Source organism: Micromys minutus, assembly GCF_963924665.1.
Source record: "Micromys minutus genome assembly, chromosome: 9".
Lineage (NCBI taxonomy): Eukaryota > Metazoa > Chordata > Mammalia > Rodentia > Muridae > Micromys > Micromys minutus.
This window is the reverse complement of record NC_137978.1, coordinates 44,086,575-44,111,624: the sequence shown is the minus strand read 5'-3', so window position 1 is coordinate 44,111,624 and position 25,050 is coordinate 44,086,575. Positions and strand designations below refer to the sequence as shown.

Sequence of the window (25,050 nt, the reverse complement as noted above, 5' to 3'; positions counted from 1 at the left end):
GCCCGCCCCGCCACCATCCACCGCTCAAGAGTGCCATTGTATAGGAGCACTCTTTCCAGTAAATTAAAAACAAAATACCAAGTTCTGCTACTTTGTCACCATGCTGGGGCATATAGAGTTTTGTCTTTTTTTTTTTTTTAACAAAATATGTACAATTGGAAATGGAATTTAATTTGTAACATTGAATAGCTCACAAAGACCTTAAGTTCTTCCGCATCACTTGTAAAACTGTTTTGTTATTTTTTTTTTTGAGGCAGGCTTTCACTATGGAGAGCAAGCTGGCCTCAAGATCTTCCTGACTCTGCCTTCATAATGCTGGGAATCACAGACATGGCAACCACGCCCAACTGAAAAAGAGCTTTGGCATTAAAGAAAAGTCCATCAGAACTTGTGAACACTTAAAAGTCTTGCCCCACTACAGTAGGCCTCTGGATATTTTCTTTCTGTTCTTTGTCATTCATTTCTCTCTCCCGAGTTCGAATCCAGACCAAACCCGGTCTTTTAGGCTGCGTGACCTTGCGCAAGCATCTTTCCCCGGGAAGCCTCGGCATAGTCTCGGTAAAAGAAGAAAGTTGGCCTCTGATCTTTGCACACGCTCCCAACTGTGAAGCTGACTGCAGAGTTCACGGAGCCGGCTCCCTCCCCCGGGACTTGATGGTATGGCCCCCGGACTCCCCCACCCCTCCGCGCCGGACTTTGGTACAGGCCCAGGGGGCCCGCGGTGGCTTCTCTAAGCTGCCCTTGCCCCCCGCCGAGTTCCGGGCCCGGCCCCACGCATACTGATTGGTTAGAGTGGGTCCCGGGCTGTGCGGCTATAGGTGAGCCCAAATGGTGGGCGGAGCTTCGAGTTTGGCTCCTCCCCCGGGTCGGACGCCGTGAAGAGCCGCGGGCGGGCGGGCGGACAGACTGACGGGAGGGCCGGGCGGCGAGCAAGATGGCGCAGACTCAGGGCACCAAGAGGAAAGTCTGTTACTACTACGACGGTGAGCGGCGGCTTGGCGGCGTGGTCCCGGCGTTGGGGAAAGGCTGGGGGAGGAGGCTGGGAGGAGGTAGAGGCTGGAGGAGGAGGCTGAGGAAAAGTCGAGGCTGAAGAGGGAGGTAGAAGAGACGAAGTCGAGGCTGAGGCCGAGATAAGGCGGGGGTCGTGGAAGGGGGTAGCCTGAGGTAATCTCGGTGGCGGCGATTCTCAGGGAATCCGACGCGAAGTTGGAGAGGGACTCCTGGAGGGAATGCTAAGCTTGGCGGGGAGATCGGGATATGATGGAGACGGTTTGCCAGGATATTTTTTCCTGCTGAGAATACAAAGGTCTTCCCTGTCCCCTTGTCCCCCCCTTTTTTCTTTCTTTCTAACTTTTTTTTTTTTTTTTGATGAGTTCTGCAGGACTGGCCACCCCTCCCCCACCCCTCCCCCACCCCTCCCCCCAAGTCTATGAGTAGGGCCTTGCAGTTGCTAGTTGGGGAATGGAGCTCCCCGGAGATGCAAGGAGAAAGGTGCAACTTTTTAAACAGACTTTTCATTGAACCAGCTTGGGGTATCTTACTCTGTCTTGGGTAGGTGGTTGGGGCTAGAGGGCTCATCGAGGCACATTTCCTGTCTCGAGTTCCCGTCTGAAGGGGGAGCTAGACAATGTCACAGGTACCTTTCGCTGTTGGTGCTGGGACGAGGGAATGTTGAGTGTGGAACACAGAGCAGGAGCCTCAGCCCATCCTGAGGGGAGCAGGTGTGTGTCAGCGCTTAGGATCCAAGAACTGGGGTTAAGTCGAGCTAACAGCAAAGGGAGCGGACAGGACCTTTATCTGAGATAGGGTCTCACAGTGCAGCTCAAGCTGGTCCTGAATTAAGTAACTCAGCTTCCTGAACTCAGCTTCCTAACTCCAGGGTTACACCACTTCGCCTAGCGTTGTGTTTTAGGAGTAGCTGTTGAGTTGTTTAGGGGACATCTAGGCAGCCATCCAGTAGATCTGAAATTTAGAAGACATACTTTTGGTAATTGTCAGTATAAAGTAATTCAGATAATAATTTTAGGTGTGATAACTACAGTTGTAGAGGGTGAAGATTTATGTTGAAATTACCTTTTCTTTTAAAGATTTATTTATTATATATAAGTACACTGTAGCTGTCAGACACACCAGAAGAAGGCATCAGATTCCATTACAGATGGTTGTGAGCCACCATGTGGTTGCTGGGATTTGAACTCAGGACCTTTGGAAGAGCAGTCAGTGCTCTCAACCGCTGAACCATCTCTCTACCCCTTCTCCCCTTTTAAAAAATTTTGGAAATGGTCTCTGTAACCCAGGCTAGCCTGGAATTCACTTTGTAGACCAGGATTGCCTCCCACTGTAAGAGATTCATCTTACTCTGCCTCCCGAGTTAAAGGCCTGTGGACTTAGAAGGTTCAGTGGTCCTGACTGCTCATTCCCTATTCTGTCTTTCAACTGTTAGTCACATTTCTGTAGCCACCAAGCCTGACTTCTTCTTGTTTCTGTTTTGTTTTTGTTTCAAGGCAGGGTTTGTCTATAACAGCCCTGGCAGTCCCAGAACTTGCTTTGTAGACTAGGCTGGCCTCTGAACTCAGAGAGATCCCCTGCCTCTGCCTCCTGAGTGCTGGAATTAAAGGGGTATCCCACTGTGCCCAGCAGCCTCATTTTTTGTTTAGTTATTTTTTTTCTTGTTTCTTGTAAATAATACATTTCTTGGAGAAAAGTCTCCTTCCCCACTTCCTAAAATGTGTAATAGGCATAAACTGTCTTTGAGATTATAATGGAATTACATAATTTTATAATCCCCTCCCCCCAGACAGGGTTTCTCTTCATAGCCCTGGTTCTGGAACTAGTGCTGTAGACCACCAGATTGCTTTTGAACTCACAGAGATCCTCCTTTCCCTGTCTCCCAAGTATGGGGTTAAAGGCTGGCCCTACTTTCTCCAGGCAGAGGTTTCCCTTCCTTTTCAATAGTAGACTAGCAATAAATATCTGTTAACTGGAGAAAGGAGGGTCTTGAGATGGCTCAGCAATTGGTAGTACATGGTGCTCTTGCAGAGGGCAGAGTGGACAGGGCTCTAGCATCCATTTTGGGTGGCTCACAGATGCCTGGAACTCCAGCTGCAGGGATCCAGCACCCTCTTCTGGCTTCCACAGCTGTCTGCACTCAAGTGAACATGTATACCACAGACAAAACACACATACAATTAAAACATGAACTTGAGTTCAGCAGTTTAGAGCACTTCCTCCTGAGGTGCTGCCCTCACTCCTAGGGCCCGCCTGCCTGCTTACAACCATTGGTAACTCCAGCTGGAAGGGATCCAGTGACCTCTTCAGGCTTCGTGTGCTACACAGAAGTGTGGCACATAGACACACATGCAGGCAAAACTTCACACAACAAAAGAGCGGGAACATCTTTTGATTTTCCCAAGGAAGGATTTCTTTGGCTGTCTTAGAACTGGTTCTGTAGACCAGTCTGGCCTTGAACTGCCTTGAGATCTGCCTACCTCTCATTTCCCTACAAGGATTAAAGGCACATGCCAATGGAGAAGTGCTGATAGGGACTGGAGCAGAAGCTAGATTGGGGTAGATTCAGATTAAGTGGAAAGATGAAGTGGACACTTTAGCTTGAATTTTTTTATTCATTTTTGAGACAGGACCTCTGTGTATTCTGCCTGGCCTGGAATTGACAGAGATCTACCTGTCTCTGCCTCCCTGCACCAGATGTGTGTACCACCAAACCCACCTAAGAGATAAGGTCTTGTTTTGTAGTCCTGAAAGAGTCTTTACAAAATAGGATGGGGTAGTGGCACACATAATCCCATCACAGCGTGGGTTGGGGGTTGGAGATCTGAGTTTGAAGCAAGTTTGGTTTACAGAGTGAGTTCCAGGACAGCCAGGTCTACATAGAGAAATCCTGTCTTGAACAACAACAAAAAAAAAAGTCTTTACGTAAAATGATCAAAAGAGTGATTGCAGTGATAGAGATTATGGAGGGATAGGTGAGCTAGAAACCAAAGTCTATACAGGTCTGCTAGTCATCAGTTGGGTTTGTGACAAAGAAATGTTCAAGGGTTTGTTTGAAGCTTGAAGGCAGACATTTTCTGTGAAGTGAAGGACCAGGCAGTAAATATTTTGTTTAGGGTTTGGTTTTTGGTTTTTCAAACAGTGTTCCACTCTATAGGCCTGCCTCGCCTGGAACTTTTCCATGTAGACCAGGCTGGCCTGATCTTTCTGCTCTGCCTTCTGAGTGCTACTGATGGTTTTGGAACACTAGCTCGCTGTGTATCCCAGGCTAGCCCTTTAGACTCCTAACTCAGCCTCCCAGGTGCAAGTATTTACAGGTGTAGATTACCATACCTGGTTTATTTTAGGCAACATTTTGCCATATAGTAGGTTGGTCTCTGTAGCAGTTACTTAACTACTCAGATGCTGTATAAACTAAAAGCTGGGCTGCTCCCAACAGAAGTTTACTTATGAAAATAGATAACCAGGGTGATGGTTGGTAGGCAGGCAGACACAGATGAGGCAGGAAAGGCAGTGTCTTAGTTAGGGTTTCTGTTGCTGCTGTGGAACACCATGACCAGTAATCAAGTTGGGGAGGAAAGGGTTTATTGGGCTTGTACTTCTGTGCTGCAGTCCGTCACTGAAGGAAGGCAGGACAAGAACTCAAACGGGCAAAAGCCTGGAGACAGGAGCTGAGGCAGAGGCCGTGGAGGTGCTGCTTACTGACTTGATCCTCATGGCTTGCTCTGCCTGCTTTCTTATAGAACCCAGGACTCTTCTAGAACCAGCTCAGGTGTGATCCCACCCACAATGGATGGGCCCTCCATCATTAGTTACTAATTAAGAAAATATTCTACAGGCTGCCCATAGCCCAGTCTATGGACACTTTTTCTCAGTTGAGGTTTCCTCTTCTCAGATGACCATAGTTTATGTCCAATTGACCTGAATCTAGCCAGCACAAAGTAGATGGGACAAATGTTGACTTCCAGCCCATTGAAGTAAAAGCCCATAGGCAAGAGGAGCCATAACATTTTTTTAAAAACAAGTATGCGGATGTTGTGAGCCGTGCATTAAGAAAAATAACTGGTTAGAAGCAATTTCTATAGATGAAATAAGCAATAAGAAAGTTTGGTTATTATCTGTAGGCTGTGGGCTATAATTCCAGGTAGTAGTGAGTAGTTTTTGTTGTGGCAAGGAATTCCTTAGAGGTGCAGTTGATTTTTATCCTGTGTATATGTGTTCTAGACTCACCTTTAACACTGGCGTATGTAGGAACCCCAGGAGCTACTTTTATTCATGGTGGGAAAAGTCATGGAAACTAGAAATGAGCATTAGAGTTCTGGGAGTTTGCTGGGTTCTCCCAGGAGAGTGTTTAACTGTTGGTAAAGCTGGAGAGGTGGTTCAGCAGTTAATAGCACTGGGTGTTTTTCAAGAGGACCAGGGTTCAGTTCCCAGCACCCACAATAGGTAGTTCACAGGAGACTGACTCCGTAGACACCTGCACTGGCGTGTACATGTCCACACACATACATGTGTAATTAAACACATCTTTTCAAGAACAGAACGAACTAGAGAACCCAGGGGTGTCTCTGCCTTTAATCCCAGCACTTGGCAGAACAGGCAAGATCTCTGAGTTTGAAGACAGTTTAGTTTATAGAGTGAGTTCCAGGACAGACAGGGGTGCATAGAGAAGCCCTGTCTCAAAAAGCCAAAATGAATAATAAAGTAAGTGGTCTTCTCTTTTCCAGGGGATGTCGGAAACTACTATTATGGACAAGGGCACCCAATGAAGCCCCACCGAATCCGTATGACTCACAATTTGTTGCTCAACTATGGTCTTTACCGGAAAATGGAAATCTATGTGAGTTACTGGAGTGTTGCCCCTTGCCTACCTCACCAGCTCCGGTTCCCTGTGTGCATTCTTTAATTTCCTTCCTCAGCTGCTCATTCATTTAGTGGCTATTATTTGGCAAGTAGATAAAGATTCTATTTTTAGTCACGTTAGTGTCAATACACACTTGTAAGTTTTACTGTAGTCTGTCTGTGTAGCAGTTAAGAATGCTAATGGTAGAGAGGTGAGGAGTGATGAAAGGAGGAGCTGTGGGGGGCTTAAGACTGACTGGAAAGCCAAGGATGAGGGTGCAAGGCTGTGGTTCTAGCACTTTGGTGGTAGAGGTAGGATTGGGGTTTCAAGGCCACCCTCAGGACTAGAGCCAATTCAAAGCCAGCCCAGGTAGAATGAAAATGACTAGAACTTAGTCCAGCATTCATTCACAAGGGGCTGGTATCCAGGTCAACGGCTGAACATAGGTACAACACATATGACATGATGTTTGGAGAAAATCAAAATTTTGAGTGAGTTAGTACACAATAAGCCAAGCATGGAAACCCAGCATGGATACTGAGGCTGTGGATTACCGGGAATTCAAAGCTAGCCTGGGCTACAGTCTTAAATGAGTTTGAGCTAAACTTGGGCTAGAATAAAACCTTGTCTCATCAAAAATCGAGTAAACAAACATGCTGGGTTGTGGTGAAACATGCTTCTAGTCCCAGTTCTTAGGAGCAGAGGCAGTCAGATCCATGAGTTGAGGCCAGCCTGGTCTACACAGTGAGTTCCTGGACAGACAGGGGTACAGAGACAGACTGTCTTGAAAAATAAAAAGAAAAAAAGGAGAAAAGTGGGGACTGTTTTTGAACCGGGCTCATGTATCTCAGGTTTGCCTTCATCTAAGACACACCTGAAGATGACCTTTGAACTTCTGATCCTCTTGGCTCCCCTTGTGAAGTGCTGAGTTACAAGTTTATGTGCGTGCACACATACTTTTACACGATGCTGAGGGGCTTGAACATAGGTCTTTGTCTTCTGTACTTCCAGCTGAGCTACATCTCCACCTCCGTGTAAACTCATGTCTTGTTTCCACATACATACAGCTCTAACTAATTTTGTCTGAGCTTCCAATTTTAAAAGAAAAACTGGAACTTTGGATTACATAATACCTCCTAAGTTTAAAATGTTGGCTCAAGGTTTTTGTCTTTGTTTTAATTTTTGGCTATAATTTTCAGACCTGTTTTTATTTTTTTTTAGCATGTGTGTAAAAAATACCACTATATCTATAGACTAGATTTGGCTTGATTCTCAGTTTGCCTCTTCTGTGGGCAGTGAGGAACAAATTGAGACCTTTTTTTTTTTCTTTTGGTTTTATTGAGGCAGAGTTTTGTTGTATATGTAGCCAACTGGCCCCACACTTAGGCAGTCTTGTTGCCCCTGGCCTCCCAAATATATTGTCGTATGTCTCAGGTCAGCTTCCACTCAGTCTGTGGTGGAGGGTGGCTTTGAGCTTCAAACCTTCTGCTTCCACCTTCCCAAGGCTATAATTGCAGGCATGTATTGCTGTGTCCAGTTCACACAGTGCTGGAGACTGAACCAGGACTTCATGTACATACGTATTCTACCTACTCTGCAGTGGCACATAATGGTTGGCTAGGCATAGTGGCACATGCCTTTACACCTAGTACTTGAGAGGCAAGAGGCAGGTGGATCTCTTCGAGTTCAAGGCCAACTTGGTCTGCATATCCAGGCTAGCTAAGACTACATATAGACACCCTGTCTTTAAAATAAATTACAATTTAAAAATCAAAGGAATAGCAGAAATAGTGAGGCCAGTTACCTCTGGGGTTATCCCAGCAGAATGAGAAAGACAGGCTCAGGGCCTCTGGTCACTCTGTGGCATTAAGTTTGCTAATAGTGGCTGTCTTCACAGCCTGAGTAAACTAGCATTAGCAACATCCTCAGTGATTCAGAGATTGAAAGTGGATAAATCTTTCCCAGATGCCTTTGTCTGGTTTTCAGACCCAGTGGAGATACCTGAGAAAGCAAGGAGGGAAAATTAACAGAAAGGTGGCTTTGAACTGTTGATTTTCTCCTTCCTTCCCTTCTCCAGTGCAGCCATTGAGTCCATGTTGTGCTAGGGCTTTGTGCATGCTAGAAAATGCTAGGACATTTGGACTGACTGGCCAGTCCTTTCCTCCTTTATTACAGAGGGAAACCCTTTCTAGAGGCTTCTTAGTAGAATTCTCTTTCTGTCTTTCCATCATTTGCCATCTTCCAGCCATCCTCCAGCCTTAATGGATTCTGTAATTTGATCCTTTGGGCTGGGTTTATCAATGCCTAAACAAATTGGTATGTTTCCCAGGTGAGTGCCACTATGCCTGGCTCTTTATATTGTATTATTTGAATGGGTGTTTTTGTTTTGCTTGCAACTATATATGTGTGCCATGTAGGTCAGAAGAGGGGCATCAGATCTTCTGGAACTGCAGTTACAGACAGTTTGAGCTGCCATGTAGGTGATGGGAACCAAACCCTGGTCTGGAAGAACACCCAGTGCGCCTAACCTCCGAGCTGTCTTCCCATTGGTCCTCTTTTTCCTCTTTTTTTGTTGAAATTGGATCTTGCTATTAGTTCAGGCTACCCTGAATTCACTATGTAACACAGACTAGCCTTCAATATGACCCTCGATTATGCCACCACTCCTAAAGGTCGTGTGTATAGGTTTGCTATAATTGAATGACACAGATTACTCACCCTGACTGGATACTGGTTTCATTTAACAGAAATGGTAGGAGAGAAATTCTGAAAGTAAAGTTGGTTTGTGTAGTATCTAGAAGCCAGAGCCACAGCACAACTTGGCTGAGATTGCCAAGAGGATAAGGGCTTAGTTTATTACAGTTGCTGGCTCTTCGGGTGTGGACACTTGGAGCCTAGGACCTCAGTCCAATACCCAGAGCCACATAGTTGGCAGGAGATGGCTAAGTCCTGCAGGTGTTCTCTGACCTGTACTGCGGCATTCACACACCTGTATACACATGGCGATAAGCTTAAAAATGTAAATAAAACAAAACCTTTGGTAGCTTTTGGTTTTTTGAGACCGTGTTTCTCTGTGTAGCCCTGACTGTCCTAGAACTCACAGAGATCCTGAATCTTCCTTCTGAGTGCTAGGATTTAAAGGCTCATCTTTGCTCTTAAGAAATCATTTTACATCTACAGCCATACCACCCTGAACGCGCCCAATCTCGTCTGATCTCGGAAGCTAAGCAGGGTCGGGCCTGGTTAGTACTTGGATGGGAGACTGCCTGGGAATACTGGGTGCTGTAGGCTTAAAAAAAAAAAAAGAAAGAAAGAAAGAAATCATTTTACGCTTCAGTCTGAAGACCATGAGCGCGGTGGTTGGCGTTCGGTGCCGTGCACAACTGTCGCACCTCATGTCCTTCAGCGCAAGCCACCGATTGATTGCACAGCCCATCTCTGAGCGATGAAGAGAACTTGAAAGTGTTTGGGAAATGCAACAATCCGAATGGCCATGGGCACAACTATAAAGTGGTGACGGTACATGGAGAGATTGATCCTGTTACAGGGATGGTTATGAATTTGACTGACCTGAAAGAATACATGGAGGTGGCCATTATGAAGCCCCTTGATCCAAGAACCTGGATCTGGATGTGCCATACTTTGCAGATGTTGTAAGCACAACAGAAAATGTAGCTGTCTATATCTGGGAAAACCTCCAGAAACTTCTTCCAGTGGAAGCTCTTTATAAAGTAAAAGTGTATGAAACTGACAACAACATTGTAGTCTATAAAGGAGAATAGAGCTACAGTTTACTATTATTGTAGAGAGGCTCATTTCTTTTCACACTTGAGGAAGCTCTTTGTCCATTAGAGTAAGTACACAGCAGTCGTCACATACCTGTGACTCCACATTGTGTTCTGGAACACCTGAGCATTAAAGTGATGCAAGGTCTGTGTTTAAATGCGTTAAGACTCAAACTTCCAGTGTATCCTGAGTGTATTTTTGGTGAGAGTGTAGGGGGAACTGAGGATTGAAGCCACACGTGAGAAACATACACTGTCCTCCTGAAATGCATCCCAGTCCTTTCAAGGCCATTTAGAGGATCTCTTCTAGAGATCAGGGATTGTCTTTATCTTGGTTGGTGAAATGGCTCTGCAGTTAAGAGCACTGATTGTTCTTCCAGAGGTCCTGAGTTCAATTCCCAGCAACCACATGGTGGCTCTCAACTATCTGTTAAAGGGATATGGTGCCCTCTTTTGGCATGCAGGTGTACATGCAAACAAAGCTTTCCTACATTAAAAAAAATACATAAATTTTGAAAATTATTTTATCTGGAGAAAATATTTTGATGTAGAATTATGTAAAGGTAAAATAAATCCATTTTTGTTATCTACCTTAAAAAAAAAAAGAAATCATTTTACTTTGTAGCTTCTATTGGCCTGGAACTTGTTACTTGTCCCTGACTAGCCTTGGGCTCCCTCTGTTGCCCCAGCCTCCTGAGCCCTGTGATTTCAGATATGAGTTACTCTGCTTGGCCTCTGGGTATCTTACTTTTCCTCACATAAAGGATTAAATGAGGGGCTGGAGAGATGCCTAAGTGTTTAAGAACACACTGGCTGCTCTTCCAGAGGTCCTAAGTTTGGTTTCCAGCAACTACCCAGTAGGTCACAACTATCTATAAGGGAATTTGATGTCCTCTTCTTGCATGCAGGTGTATATGCAGCAGAACACTCATACAGTGTGTGTGAGCGTGCATATTAAGTGAGGTCCAAAATAGTGCCAAGAGTCAGGTACTTGTTTCTGGTCAAGTGTACTGCCAGTGTAATCTTTTCTTCTGTACTTGCAAAGTTCTACTGCAAGTAAAGGCAACACTACTATGAGCTGTAACTATTCTGCACATGAAGGGCACAGAATAAACTCTCAATAAAAGTTAGTTGTTTAAATTATAGACAAGACAGATGGGCATCTTTCAAGGTTATCCTTTTATAAGGGATAGAGAGAAGAGTTTGATTCCCCTCCCAGACAGGGCTTCTCTATATTCCTGGCTGGCCCGGAACTGCTCCACAGACCTCAGTTCTGTAATCCACCTATCTTTGTCTCCTGAGGCCTTTAAAAAAAAAAAAAAAAAAAGTCTTCCAGCACGTATAGCAGAGGGGTGCCTGGTCTGGCCTCAGTGGAAGAAGATGTGCCTAATCCTCAAGGGACTTGACACCCCAGGGAAGGTGAATGCCTGGTTGGGAGATAGGGGAGAGCGCCCTTTCAGAGATAAGGGACAAGAGGAATGGGATGAGGAACTGTGGGAGGGAGGACAGGATGGGACAGGGGCTAGAATGTAAATAAATAAAACAATTTTTAAAAAGGGAAGACAGTTTTATACTCACTAGCCTTCCTCTGCCTCCTGAGTACTGTAGAGACTCAGTACTGTAGAACATTGTCATACTGTGTTGAAAAGAAGGAGGGATGATAAGCTGAGTAATCAGACTGAGGTCTGCATGGGGATTTGAGTTACATAATGACACGGCTGTTAAGAGCCCTGGCTGCCCCTCCAGAGGACCTGTATTTGATTCCCAGCACCCGCATGGCAGCTCACAACTGTCTGGGATTCCAGTTCTATTGAATCTAATGCCTCTGGCTCCATAGGCTCTATTCATACATGGTGCACATAAATGCAAGCAGAAGACTCATACATACACAGTAAAGTAAGTAACATTGTGAAGAAATATGTTGATTATTAGGAAACTTCTAACATGTCAAGAATGTTTACCCTTAATTCCACCACTAAGAGAGATAGAGGAGAGACAGAAGTATTACTGAATGCAAGGCCAGCCTGATCAACAGAGCAAATTTCTGGATAGCTAAGGCTACAGAAGATGTCTCAAAACAGATAAACTCCTAGCTTGCAGTTTTGGCGGACGTCTTTTATCTCAGCACCCAGGAGCAGAGTCCAGTGACTCAGCTGGAAGAATGAAGTGACACTGGTCAAGGCTAACTTGCCCTTTTCCTCTACATCTTCTAGCGTCCTCACAAAGCCAACGCTGAGGAGATGACCAAGTACCACAGTGATGACTACATTAAGTTCTTGCGTTCTATTCGCCCAGATAATATGTCTGAATACAGCAAGCAGATGCAGAGATGTAAGTATGTTCTGTTCTCTCACCCTGCTCTAAAGCTCCCTGTTGGTTTCTTTTTCCGTGGAGAGTACTACCCTTTGGTCCCTATTTAGTTCACAACTGATGTGTCTTGTTCCCCAAAGGCACCAATGCATTTTCCTACTTCATCTGGTTTTCCTGTCTCCTGATTGTAAATAATAGAGTTGAATAAATAATAGTCCACTTAGGGCTCCTGTGCTGTTCCAGGAATGATGGATTTGTAATTAATGGGCAACTGGCGGGAGACACTGGCCCTACCCTAAACTTGACTACACAAGATACTTCCCCTAAGACTTTTGTTCTGTAAAGTGGGTGAGCTGTGTGGTTTCTGAATTCTGTCCAGTTATAATTGCTCTAACTTTTTGTTTAGTATTTAGAGGATACAAAGGACAGTAATCTTTAAGATGAGGTGGTCCCACTCACTGCTGGGCCCTGATACTGCAGGGTACATCCCATCTCAGAAGCCATACCTCATTTGTAGGAACTGATTGTTTTAGTTGTGGGAAAGCACTGGTCAAAATTGGGACTGCATTGTCACACCTGAATTCTTTCTTTTGTGATTGAAATGTCCACTCTCTGTATCGACAAGATCTTGCTGACTCATGGACATCAGTCATTTGTTTCCTGCAATGGTTTTAGGGGTTTTCATGCAACTTGATGGTGGGGATCTAGCTTAGTTGTCCACAAAACAGGCTCTCATTAGAAAGGCAAGCCTGGTGTCTTGTTACAGGAAGAAGATGAGCTTTCAGGGTTTTTTTAAAAAGCACTTTTTTGTGTGTTGTCTCTGTTTATACATGTGTGAAGTTGAATCTTTCCTACCATATTGTGATATCTGGGGATCAAAATCAGATCATCAAGCTTTGGGCAGGCACCTTTATGTTGAGCTCTCTTGATGGTCCTGAGATTTTGTGGCTTTGCTTGAATGCTTAGCTGCCTCCTACTCTGCTAAATTGTGAGTGAATGAGAGAGGGGTGGGGGGAGGGTAGGGGCTATGGGTTGGCTTTGCTGAACTGGAGTCTCAAGCTTGCTGGGTGAGTGCTGTGTAACTGAGTTGCTCACCTCTCCCTTTGTGTTCCTTTTGTGGGGTGTGTGTGTGTGTGTGTGTGTGTGTGTGTGTGTGTGTGTGACAATGAATGGCCTGTATATAAGAGTTAGAGTACAACTCTCCTATCATGGATTCCAGGGATTGAACTCAAGTCTTAGACATTATTGCAAATGCTTCTACCCGCTGAACCATCTCTCCTGCTCAATTCTGTGTAGTAAATCAAGTCTTTAAGCCTCTCTGAGGCTCTTTATAAGGAAGACAGTAATATCTATCTTATATTTGAGGCTCATGCATTCATAGCTCCTACCTACCTTCAAGGAATAATAGCTTTTGGTATTATATGATATCTCACAAATCTGTCAAGGCAAATAAAATAAAAAGGTCTTCCAGAATAAGCAGGTTCTGTGCTAATCATTGTTCTAGTTTTTCAGAAACTAGCTTTATAAAGTTGTATGCTAAAATATTAGATCTAGTGGGGCTGGAGAGATGGCTCAGTGGTTAAGAGCATTGACTGCTCTTCCAGAGGTTCTGGGTTCAATTTCCAGCAACCACATGGTGGCTCACAGCCATCTGTAATGAGATCCAATGCAACAATGTACTCATATATAAAATAAGTAAATCTTTTTTAAAAATGGGGGCAGTGAGCCGGATGTAAAGTGAATAAATAAATTAATTAAAAATAGATCTGTAATTTTCCCATTGAAAATAAATGTTGACATAGGGAGCTAAAGAGGTGGGTCGGTAGTTAGAGCACTGGCTGCTTTTGCAAAGGACCCAGGTTTGATTCTTGGCACCTTCGTGGTAGCTGGTAGCCATCTGTTCCATGTGATCTGATACCCTCCTCTGGCCTCTGTGGACACTGTACATATGTGGTGCATATTCACGTATGGAGACAAAGCAGAAACTGTACAATCAAAATTAATCTTAAAGAAAAGGTGGATGGGATAAGGGTCTCAACTTAATGAATTCTTACAAACTTGATTCATAGTGTTACAGGAATCCAAGTAGCAAAGACACTTAGTGCCATGCTTTCTGAAATGTCTACCTTGGCAGTAAGCAAAACCTATGGGCTCTTTATTAATGTTTAATAGTATCTAATCTAGGCAGTTATGCCTAAGTTAGACAGCTGAATTTGTGTGCTCTTGGTGCACATAAAAACTTGTTTGAGACTTTGACAACCTTGACCAAATGTTCTGCTATTATTTTTAAAATCAAACTGAGAAGCTAAACAAATTAATTTCTGAACCAGATATTCAGAACCTGGAGCTCCTGGTGACACATGCTGAAGATTAAGTCACATTGTCTGATCTGTTGACTTGACTAATCCAAGAGTCACATGGCAGGGTGGAAAGGTGGAGAAGAGAACTCCAGAGACTCTTGACTGGTAGTGAGGTCATCAATGAATCTACATTCATAGCCAGGCAGTGTCATCCAACACTTGGGAGACAGAGGTGGGAAGATGAGTCTTGAGATGTAGAGTAAGACCGTGTCTCAAAACAAAGAATGCATTTGTACTGAACATCAGCTGAATTGTTTCTGTCATCCACTAAATAGTATGCTATAACAACCTTCATGCAACATGCTCTAAAGATGACTCGAAATAGACGAGTTTCAGGCCATCCAGGGGTACACAGTGAGACCCTTGTCTCACAAAATCAAAAGCAGTGAGGTTTTAAGTATAAAAATAATGAAAACTCATTTTTCCTCACAGTCCAAGAAAGAAGACAATGTGATTAGTACAGTTGAAGACTGGGCACAGATTCTTGTTTCTGTACTAGGGTGTCTCTTCCTCTCCTCTACCCCATTCAGTGAATCTATTGCAGGGGTGTAACTTATATTCCAAAGTTAGTGTTGAATCCTCTACAGGCTTCTACAGTGCTGTCTTTTGTTGTTGATTGAGACAGGGTCTAATACTGTCTAGAGATGCTTGGTACTTACTCTGTGAGCACACTACTCTTAGACTTACAGAGTTCCTCCCAAGTGACGATACAGCCATGCCCTCCACTCCTGTTCTGTCTCCAAAGGTGCTGCTTTTTAATAAGAAAGTCTCATGGGGCCAAAGCTGCTCTTTACTTACTATGTAGTTAAGTTCAAATCTTCATTGTTCTTCCTCCTTCCAGGTGCTAAGATTACAAGTGTGAACTATATGTCATGTTGGGTTAAATCCTTTTCTCATCCCCACAAGGGAGTATGAACCAGCCTTTGAAAAATCAAGTACCAGGACCTAAGGAAACACTCAGAGGGATTATTATTTGCTCCTGAATATATAGCCTGACCACAGGGACCAAAGTTCTTATTGACATAGCCTCTTCCCAGTGTTTACTTAGAAAATGAAGAAAAGCCATCCACTGCTTACTTCTTAAGTAAGCACCAAATTTGGGAAACTTCTCAAGTTATAGTAGCCCTGGATTGGTAACTTTAAAAAAAAAAAAACTTTTTCTGTGTGTATGTAGTGTGTGGAGTGTATGTTACAGTGTGTGTGCAGAGGGATTCTCCTTCCACCTTTCTGTGAGTCACAGAGATCGAGCTCTGGTCACTAGGCATACTTTTACCTGTGGACTCAGAGTTGAGAATTCTGAAGGTTATTACAAATATAGCTGTGTCCTAGTATGTTACCAGAATCCAGGATGGCCACTTCCTAGCCTCTTCCCAGGGCTCTTCCTCCTGGCTCTGCTTTGGGAACCCTTACTGATAAAAGACAGGGCAAGAGAGTGAGGATAGATAGCCCACTCTCGCCTGACCTCAGCAAGCTGTTTCCTCTTTTTGTGAGGGCCTGGAGTTCCTCGGACACTCCCCTCCAGAGCTGCTTCCTGTCTGTTTGGCTTCATTTGCATTAGTGTTTGTGTATGTTTCTCCTTTATGTCCTACTTTGTACTTTTACCTCACAGGGTTAAAATAACTCTAGTTGTCATTTGGGGGTAGTCAAAGCACTGGACTGTCTAATCAAGACACCTAGGTCCTATTCTGATTCTGATACTTCCTGGTCATGTAGCCTTCAGCAAGACACGTACCTTCTTTGCATGTCTCCAGAGCACAGTGGTCCTGTCTTGTCCTGTTCTTGGAGCTGTGAGAATTATGGGAGTATATGTATACATAAAGCACTTTGGAAAAGACCAGGACATATTATCGGGACTGTAGGACAGGCAGCAACAGATCATGAGGCTTGAATTCTGCCTTTGGCATTAGCAGTTAGTTCACTTCTCTGAGCCCATTTCCCCCTTTATAGGACTGAACCAAAACTGCGTCAGAAGGTTGTGTGAGGATAAATGGATCAGGTATTTAAAGCACTCAGGGACATATGGACTCTTTCGGTACTCAGCCAATAATTCTATAGGTCTCTTCATCTTTCTGAGTCTGTTTCTTCATTTATAAGATCAGAATGAAGTCCACCTAAGAAGATGGTGTAAGGATATCATCAGGTATTTAAAGTGGGTAGAAGTGATGGCATGCTGAAAGCACCAAGTGAGGATTATATAGGTTGCCAAATTGCTAAATGCTTTTTCCTATATGTGTTTTAATGCTGTGTATAATAGTCCTAGCTGCTCAGAAGGCCAAGGCTTAAGGAAAGGTTAAGCCAGGAGTTCAAGACCAGCTTGAGGAACACAGTGAGGCCATGTCTTAAATTCCAGGCAGGGTCTCTTCATTTTTTTCACTGACTAGTTGAAATGAATTTTATATTGCTTATTACCATTAATAACATAGCTCTCCATAGCCTGGGTTAGAATGCAAGCTTTCTGAGTCTAAATTGTTTTGCTTTTCTTCTCATTGGGTTGTAAATATATAAATAAAAAACTGAAGGAAATTGTGGAAACTAACCTTTTGCTTATTTCTTCCAAGTCAACGTGGGTGAGGACTGTCCGGTATTTGATGGCTTGTTTGAGTTCTGTCAGTTGTCCACGGGTGGCTCTGTCGGTAAGGACACTAATTCTACTTCTTAGGCTGTGTGGGCAGTTGTTGGGAGATCTACCTTCTGGAGGTGGTGCTGACCTGTGACTACTAAGAGTGATCCTATGGGGTTTGACTTAGGTCTTTGACACTGTACTGACAGGTTTCTAATTCTCCTCTCCTGCCCAGAGAGCTGTGTTCAGGAATCCCCTGGATGTAAATGCAGTTTGTGAACTGCAAAGATCTATAAAATGAAGGATCAGCATCTGTGTCTTATGAAACAGTAGGTCATTAACTTGTGAAGTCATGAATATTCCTCTCAGGTCATTTCACTGTAACTTCTGGGTTACGGTAGCTCTGCCTCAAACCCTAGCACATGCAGCCATGCATGGCTGAAGTTATAGCATGGACAGATTTAAGTGGTGTAGCTTCCCGCACATTTGTATTTTACATGCTGTTTCTCTGGATGAAGAGAATGTGAAATTAAATCAAACACCAGAAAAATGCAGGGGCAGGAGCAATGGCCTAGCATATAAGAACACTAATTTTTCCCAGCCCCTATATGGCCCTAACAGCTCTAACTCTAGTTCCAAGGGATCCAGTACCCTCTTCCTACTTCTGTGAACACTAGGTTCTCATGGTGCACATGCAGACATGCATATACATCCATGCAGACAGAATACACAACTGTAAACACAATATGCAGGTGTATAGCAACATTAGTGGGGTTTGTATCTTGTTTTAAGATAAGGTCCCGACTTGCCTGGAACTCACTTAGTAAACCAGACTGGCTTCAAGCTCCAGATCTGCCTGCTCTGCCTTCCTAATGTTGGGATTAAGGGTGTGTGCTCCACACCTAGCGTACAGGGATTTTTTTTTTTTTTTTTTTTTTTTTTTTTTTTTGTTTGTTTGTTAGTTTTTCTGAGACAGGATTTCTCTATGTATCCCTGGATGTTCTGGAACTTGCTCTGCAGACCAGGCTAGCCTTGAACCCAGACATCTGCCTGCCTCTGCCTCTGGAATGTTGGGATTAAAGGTGTATGCCATCATGCCCAGTAGTGAATTTTAAAAAAACTTTTGTTTACTTTTGCATTTTGAGACAGAGCCTCTATGTAATCCTGATTGTCTTAGAACTTGCCGTGTAGACCAGGTTGTTCTTGAACTCACAGACATCCTCCTGCTTCTGACTCTGTCTCAGATTGCTACAACTAAAGGTTGTTTGCTTCCATGCCTACCTCTGATTTATTTATTTTTTATTTATTTTAATCAGCAAAATAATGATGCCAGGTGCAGTGACATGCCTACGATTCCATCACTAGTATGAGGCAGGAGGTTAACTAGTTTGAGGAAGGCATGTTCCCTATATACAGTGAGACTATCTTAAGAAAACGCATACTAGAAATCTGTTAGTATATATATATCTGTCAACATCAGCAGGTAACTGTATACCACTATGTGGCCAGCAGCACAGTAGACTCATTCACCTACCTTTACAGCAGGCCTAATTTGTACCTTGAATTACTGCTGGCCTGAATTTCTTATCCAGGTTCTTGACTGTGTACCACAGTAATGAATACAATGCATTCAAGGATACATAAATATGTATGCACTTCACCTAAGTGTGCACACTAATTCACTGTTACACCAGTTATTCACAAAGGAGCAGTCACCTGTACTCTTGATATTTGTGTTATGTTTGTACCCACTAAACCAGTTTTAGAGTATAAATGTATTATCATTTATACTCTTAGTTAGAAGTGGGTGACTAGTGGATTTTATAATCAACACTGTAAAATAAGGTACCTCCCATTGGGTTGTCAGGGGCAGAGGGAATGGTTTAGTAACAGACTTGTGCTCTCTTTCCATATTCAGCAAGTGCTGTGAAACTCAATAAGCAGCAGACGGACATCGCTGTGAACTGGGCTGGGGGCCTGCACCATGCAAAGAAGTCTGAAGCATCTGGCTTCTGTTACGTCAATGATATCGTCTTGGCCATCCTGGAACTGCTAAAGTATGCCTGCCTGGCCTTGTGTCTTGGAGGAGCACTTTAGGCCAGGTTTCCACTTCCCTCTCCCCCCTGGGCTTGCTTCCCTAGTTTGCTTTTTTTATGGCGTGCTGGCTAGAATATGTTCCATGAGTGTCTCTGGCCATCCTCTCCTTGACGGGGTCTTGGTTTGATCTGAGCCCACGGCAAGATCTGGCGAGAGCGCTGCTTAGATCCTGCCTCCAGAGTGTCCTTGTGTGACTGGAGTTGACCCTGGCTGTAGAGTAGGAAGATCGGACATGGTCGGCTTGGTCAGGCCTCTGGAGACACCCCGGCCACTCTTCCACCTTCCTTCAGCCAGTTTCCACGTCTCTGGTGCTTAGAGATACCTGAGGGAGGCAGCTAGCCCGGTAAGCTGGGACCTGGCGCCCTTGGCGCGTCCCATCCCCAAAGAGCCCCCAGGGCCCTTATCACCTTCTGATCCTAGGTATCACCAGAGGGTGCTGTATATTGACATTGATATTCACCATGGCGATGGCGTGGAAGAGGCCTTCTATACTACAGACCGGGTCATGACTGTGTCCTTTCATAAATACGGAGAGTACTTCCCAGGAACTGGGGACCTACGGGTGAGAACTCCCTTTAGGGACCAACCAACTCACCTTCAACTCTAACTCTCCTATCTTGTGTCACTACCATCTTGGGGCGCCTATACAATCTCATCCTTTATTCTGGAAGAGAATAAATATTAGGGCATAAGGGGTCAACAGAATTCATGGTTTTCTGGCTCATTGTCACAGCCTCCTAATCACAGCTGGGTTGTATCACATTCTTAGTCCTTAAGCTTGCATTTGGAGTGAGGGATTAGTGCTCCTGGGAGCCATCTCAAAGGTCACCTTACCCTTTAGCACTATGACTGGAACTAACAGACTTGCCCCCAAACACTACATGAAAGCCAGAATCTTTCATAGAACAGTTAACAGCCTTGTTCCCCTCCTAAGCTGCTCCATCTGTCTCTGTTAGCATGAATACAGTGAGGTCGGTTAGCCCTGCCAGTTACCCTTAGGTGGAAAATGCTACTAATGAAGTTGTTACAGCAAATGTTCGAGTAAGTCACTTTTGCTATTTGAAGTTAATTGGAAGAAGCTTACTTTTGTGACTTGACCTCCACAGCTTTCTAGAAAAGACAGGACAGAGGTAGAGGAATATACAGTAAAACTCTGGGCAGAGTTGTGGGAAGTAGGTCTTACTTCTATGACCCACCTCCTTGTTTGCTTTGAACTAGAAGCAGAACTCTTGTGCAGTGGGATAGGGTATTCAGTCTTTAACCAGTGGAACTCAGGAGTATTGAGAGGTTGTGAGTAAGTCTTCCTCTGACCTTGCTGATCTCATGGGCTCAGCTTGACTCACATAGAACCACTGTCTCTCTCCTTAGTCTTCCAAATCCATCTTTGAATCCCCTTCTATTTTTGTCTTTTGATTTTATTTTAATGTCCCTTTTGATTAGGATATTGGGGCTGGCAAAGGCAAGTACTATGCTGTTAACTACCCACTGCGAGACGGCATTGATGATGAGTCCTATGAAGCCATCTTCAAGCCAGTAAGTGCCTTGACTCACCCCTTGGGCTACCTTAGGATTGATCAAGGGGAAGGTATCGAATCACCTATCATAGCCAAGAGGTTGTTCCCCACAGTGGCTAACTGGAACAGAAGTATTTTCAACTTTGACTATTGTGTGGTAGTGGGAAACAAATCATCTATGTAATTTGTTTCTGCTGTTTGTGAGTCTGGCCCTTTGCTCAGTACAGTTAACATGTAAGGCACAATCTTGTGGGAGGTAAACAATATGTGCTCAACAGTCTGTGGTCAGTTGTTGTATAACAAAGCTTCTCCAGGAACAGTGTAACACACATATCTATTCACCACAGATAGGGAACCCACAACTGACCAAAAAGTACAGATACCACCAAAATCCAACCTGGTGAACCACTGAGTTTTATTGGGGTTATGAACAGGGAGTATTGGTAAGAGGTTACCTATAGGAATAGAAATGTCTCAAAGACAGCTGTATCACCAAAGCCCTCCCCAGCTATGTGACAGCTTACAAAAGCTAGGAACCTGGAGCACACTGCCCAGCCTTCAGACAGCTCAGTGGGTTGTAGAATGTCATTTCCAGGGGCTTAAGTTGATCTGAACCTTTTTCAGGCAACTCAACAGTTTCTGTTTCTTCTAGGTCTAGTCTGAAACTTTTTTTGCAGCATTTACTGCTTTGTTGGGGAGAAGGCTTAGTGACTGTTCAGTTTCAGGGACTTCATGAAGCTGTTTTGAGTTGTATACCTTCTTGCTTAAGGAGCTTCCCCGCAGGATAGAATCAGAAACTGTTATACAGTACTGATGTGTTTTTTGTTGTTGTTGCTGTTGTTCGGTGAAGCAGAGATTACATCAAAGACAGACGAGAGCAGGCTGGTCTGACAATGGGGAGCAGCCCTCTGTGTTCTCTGTCCCACATCGTTGGAGTCAGCCACTAGCAGATTATTTGTTCATTATGTTCCCTTTCCTGAGTTTATAAATCCACTGTGCTGTTCTCCGACACACCAGGAGAGGGTGTCAGATCTCATTATACATGGTTGTGAGCCACCATGTGGTTGCTGGGAATAGAACTCAGAATCTCTGCAAGAGCATTCGGTGACCCCCCTCCACTTGCAGACTTTTACTAATATCTAAACATTTTAAGAAATTGGGGTTTATTCTAGACTTCTAACTTTAACCTAAGTTGTGTGGTCACAGACAAATGCCCACATGTGCTGAGGAGGTAAAGATGACGGAAGCTCCACTTACAGGCTCCTCCTGCCTGAGTAACAGTGTATGCTTAGGTTTGAGAATAAAATGTACAAAAATAAATTACATCTATAGGGACAAACAAGTAGAGCAGATACAGCTAGAGGTTGAGAAGCTTCTGGAAGGAAGCAGCTTGGGAGGTTGGCAGTTAAAAAAGGAAGAGTGAGTTGACAGGGAGGCCATTCAAAGCTCAGTTTGAGCTGTGATAATCTTTACAGATGCTTTCAGATCAGAAACCTCTTGTCTACCACACAGTATCAGGGAAATAAATGAAAAGGAAGAAAGTGCTGGACCTTTCTACCTCTGGACCTCATGTGTTTTTTGTTTTTTTTTTTTTTTTTTTTTTTTTGAGATTGATCATAACCAAGATATATCTTTTTAGGTCATGTCCAAAGTAATGGAGATGTTCCAGCCTAGTGCAGTGGTCTTGCAGTGTGGCTCAGATTCCCTGTCTGGGGATCGGTTAGGTTGCTTCAATCTGACCATCAAAGGTGCGATTGGGTAGCACACGCTTAGGTGGGCAGGGTCTGCTGGATTTCTCTGTAAACTAACAACCCTTTTCCTTCCAAAGGGCATGCCAAGTGTGTGGAGTTCGTGAAGAGTTTCAACTTGCCTATGCTGATGCTGGGAGGAGGTGGCTACACCATCCGTAATGTTGCTAGGTGCTGGACTTACGAGACAGCTGTGGCACTGGACACAGAGATCCCTAATGGTATTAGCTCCAGGGCCAGGTTAGGCTGGGTGGGAGCCAGATGTCATGTGCCTTCATTTACAACTTTTTCATTTGGTCCTACAGCCTTTCATTCTCAGAGGCTCCTTCCTGCCTGTTGTCTTGTGGCAGGCAAACCGTAGCCATCAGTTTTCTCCTAGTCTTGTCTTTTAGGACTTTGTCAGTTATTCATATGTTTGTGACGTACACTGCATAGGCTAGTGAATACAGGAGTGCTTAGTGTTCTGCACTGGGGCTTATGAAAATTAGTGTTCTGGCCAGGCACAGTAGGTTGGTCCTAAGTGTAATACCTGCCTCTGAGAAGGAAGCTCAGGTCAGCCTGGCCACAGAAAGACCTGATCTCAAAGACAAAGTGGGACAGATCAAAACTTTGTAGGTGTCCTAGCTTGTTCTGTCTTCTCTTTGGTAGGTGGGTAAACAGACCCAGAGGAGGCTTCATGATTTTCCATGGGCCCTGTGGCGGCCATGTCTTTACTATTCTCTCCCATTCTCCTCAGAGCTACCATACAATGACTACTTTGAATACTTTGGACCAGATTTCAAGCTTCACATCAGCCCTTCCAATATGACTAACCAGAACACTAATGAATACCTGGAAAAGATTAAGTGAGTGTTTTGCCAATTTGCTTCTTAAGCTAACAGGCCAGATCCGGTTTGTCTCTAACTAGAACCTGTCTACCCTCTCTTGTTAACCATAGGCAGCGGCTCTTTGAGAACTTGAGAATGCTGCCCCATGCCCCTGGGGTCCAAATGCAGGCCATACCTGAGGATGCCATCCCAGAAGAGAGCGGCGATGAGGATGAGGAAGACCCTGACAAACGAATCTCCAGTAAGACTAGATCCAGGGGCCTGTCCCTTGCTGAGTCGGAGCTCTTTACTCCCTTCCCAGCTCCTCCAAGCTGTCCAGCTTTTAGAAACCCTTACCCCCAATTGTCTTGGTGGCTTTCCCTGGTATCTTGATGAGGGAACTGGGGGTGGAACCCGGGGTCTTCTCATCCAGGCAGGTACTGTATACTCAGTCACCATGTCATCTCTTGAAAGGACACTCAGGGAGGCATTGGACATAGATCTTGAAACGGCCCCATGCTCTTACACTGATGTTTCTCTGTCTACTGCTTCCAGTCTGCTCCTCTGACAAACGAATTGCCTGTGAGGAAGAATTCTCTGATTCGGATGAGGAAGGAGAAGGTGGTCGCAAGAACTCTTCTAACTTCAAAAAAGCCAAAAGAGTCAAAACAGAGGATGAGAAAGAAAAAGATCCTGAAGAGAAAAAAGGTGGGTTTGGGTTGGATCAGGAAGGAACTGACCTAGACCCAGCCAGCTCCTTTGAAGCTTAAGCTGAATGAAGGTTTGAGTCTTTCAGTGGCTCCTAGAAGTGGCAAGACCCACAAAACAATGACAATGACACTCTTGCTTTCTGCTGGCTGCCTGACCCTGGCTCTCACATACCACTCTAGCCCTTTTCCCAGTTTCCCAGGGGGCTGCCCATGTTCTTGCTGAAACAGGCTGGGAAACCGGTCTAACCTGTTTGTTGTCTGCCAGCCTTACCAGAGGACCTGGGATGGGCTCTCACTTTTCCATACCCAGTGAACTGTAGCATTAAAGGGGTTTCAGGATGGAAGAGCCCCACTGCCTGACCTGTCTTTTCAGATGAGGCCTTCAAGTGTACATACTCTCTTATTTTCTAGAAGTCACAGAAGAGGAGAAAACCAAGGAAGAGAAGCCAGAAGCCAAAGGGTGAGGAAGGAGCTGTTTGTAGCATTGGAGCAGCATCCCCTTTGTGTCTTACCACTGAGGGAAGGGAAGGAGCAGGGACAGCTGGTCCAGCTTACAAAGGCCTCTTTCAGGGTATAGTCTGTCTCTACAGAACTAGGAAGCTCCAGTTCCCAGCAGTCACCTGGGCAGCTGGGGTCCCGTGGAAGTCATTGTAGCCATATTTGTGCCTCAAGGCCTGGAGTATGGGTTTTCTCATGCAGGTCTGTTCTCCCCACAGGGTGAAAGAAGAGGTGAAGTTGGCCTGAGCAAGGTCTGCAGCTCCATCTTCTCCCCAAGTCCCCCACTTTCCCTCAATCTCTCAGATTTTATATTTTCTATTCCTCTGTGTATTTATATAAAATATATTAAATATAACGTCCCCAGGGACTAGATAGGAACCAGGGACCAGAGCACAGGGCAGTGGTGCTGGAGAACGCTTCCCAGAGCTCCCTTGTCCATCCTGACCCAGGTCTTAGTTTTGAACCATGTAGGATCTGAGTGGACAGAAGACTAAATCCTGAACTGCCAAGTGCCTGCTTAGGAGCTCTGTTAAGATGCCCTTATTAAGCTTTTTAGAAGAGGTGACTAGGTCTGGGACCCCCTTTCAGGCTTGGGTAATATCCGACATTTTTTAGATTGGTTCTGTTTATACCTTCCCACCCCATCCTGGACAAGCAGAAAATGCATTGCCCTCTTTCCCCAATTCTGTAGGTGGAGGTTGTTAGCCTCGCTTCCTTTTTGAGATATTTTCATTTTGTGAGACTCTTTGTAATAAAACAGCACATTTCTATACTCTCCTGAGCTTGTTTCCTGGCAATGTCCCTGGCTGGC

The 25,050-nt window shown here is 44.5% G+C and overlaps 1 protein-coding gene and 1 pseudogene across 2 annotated transcripts; both read left to right on the top strand.

The window, feature by feature from the left end:
* Positions 1 to 885: 885 nt before the first annotated feature.
* HDAC1 (histone deacetylase 1) lies at positions 886 to 24,991 on the top strand. The gene is made up of 14 exons (XM_080922091.1): positions 886 to 983; positions 5,736 to 5,848; positions 11,850 to 11,967; positions 16,865 to 16,939; positions 18,785 to 18,923; positions 19,384 to 19,525; positions 20,404 to 20,496; positions 22,117 to 22,225; positions 22,306 to 22,446; positions 22,962 to 23,070; positions 23,163 to 23,293; positions 23,587 to 23,739; positions 24,153 to 24,201; positions 24,458 to 24,991. Exons 1-14 carry the CDS (start codon positions 935 to 937, stop codon positions 24,483 to 24,485), a joined length of 1,449 nt encoding a protein of 482 aa, XP_080778217.1. The 5' UTR covers positions 886 to 934; the 3' UTR covers positions 24,486 to 24,991.
* On the top strand, positions 9,199 to 9,644 carry LOC308424884 (6-pyruvoyl tetrahydrobiopterin synthase-like; annotated as a pseudogene). Its single transcript has one exon. The product of its transcript is annotated as a 6-pyruvoyl tetrahydrobiopterin synthase-like (transcript).
* Positions 24,992 to 25,050: the final 59 nt, after the last annotated feature.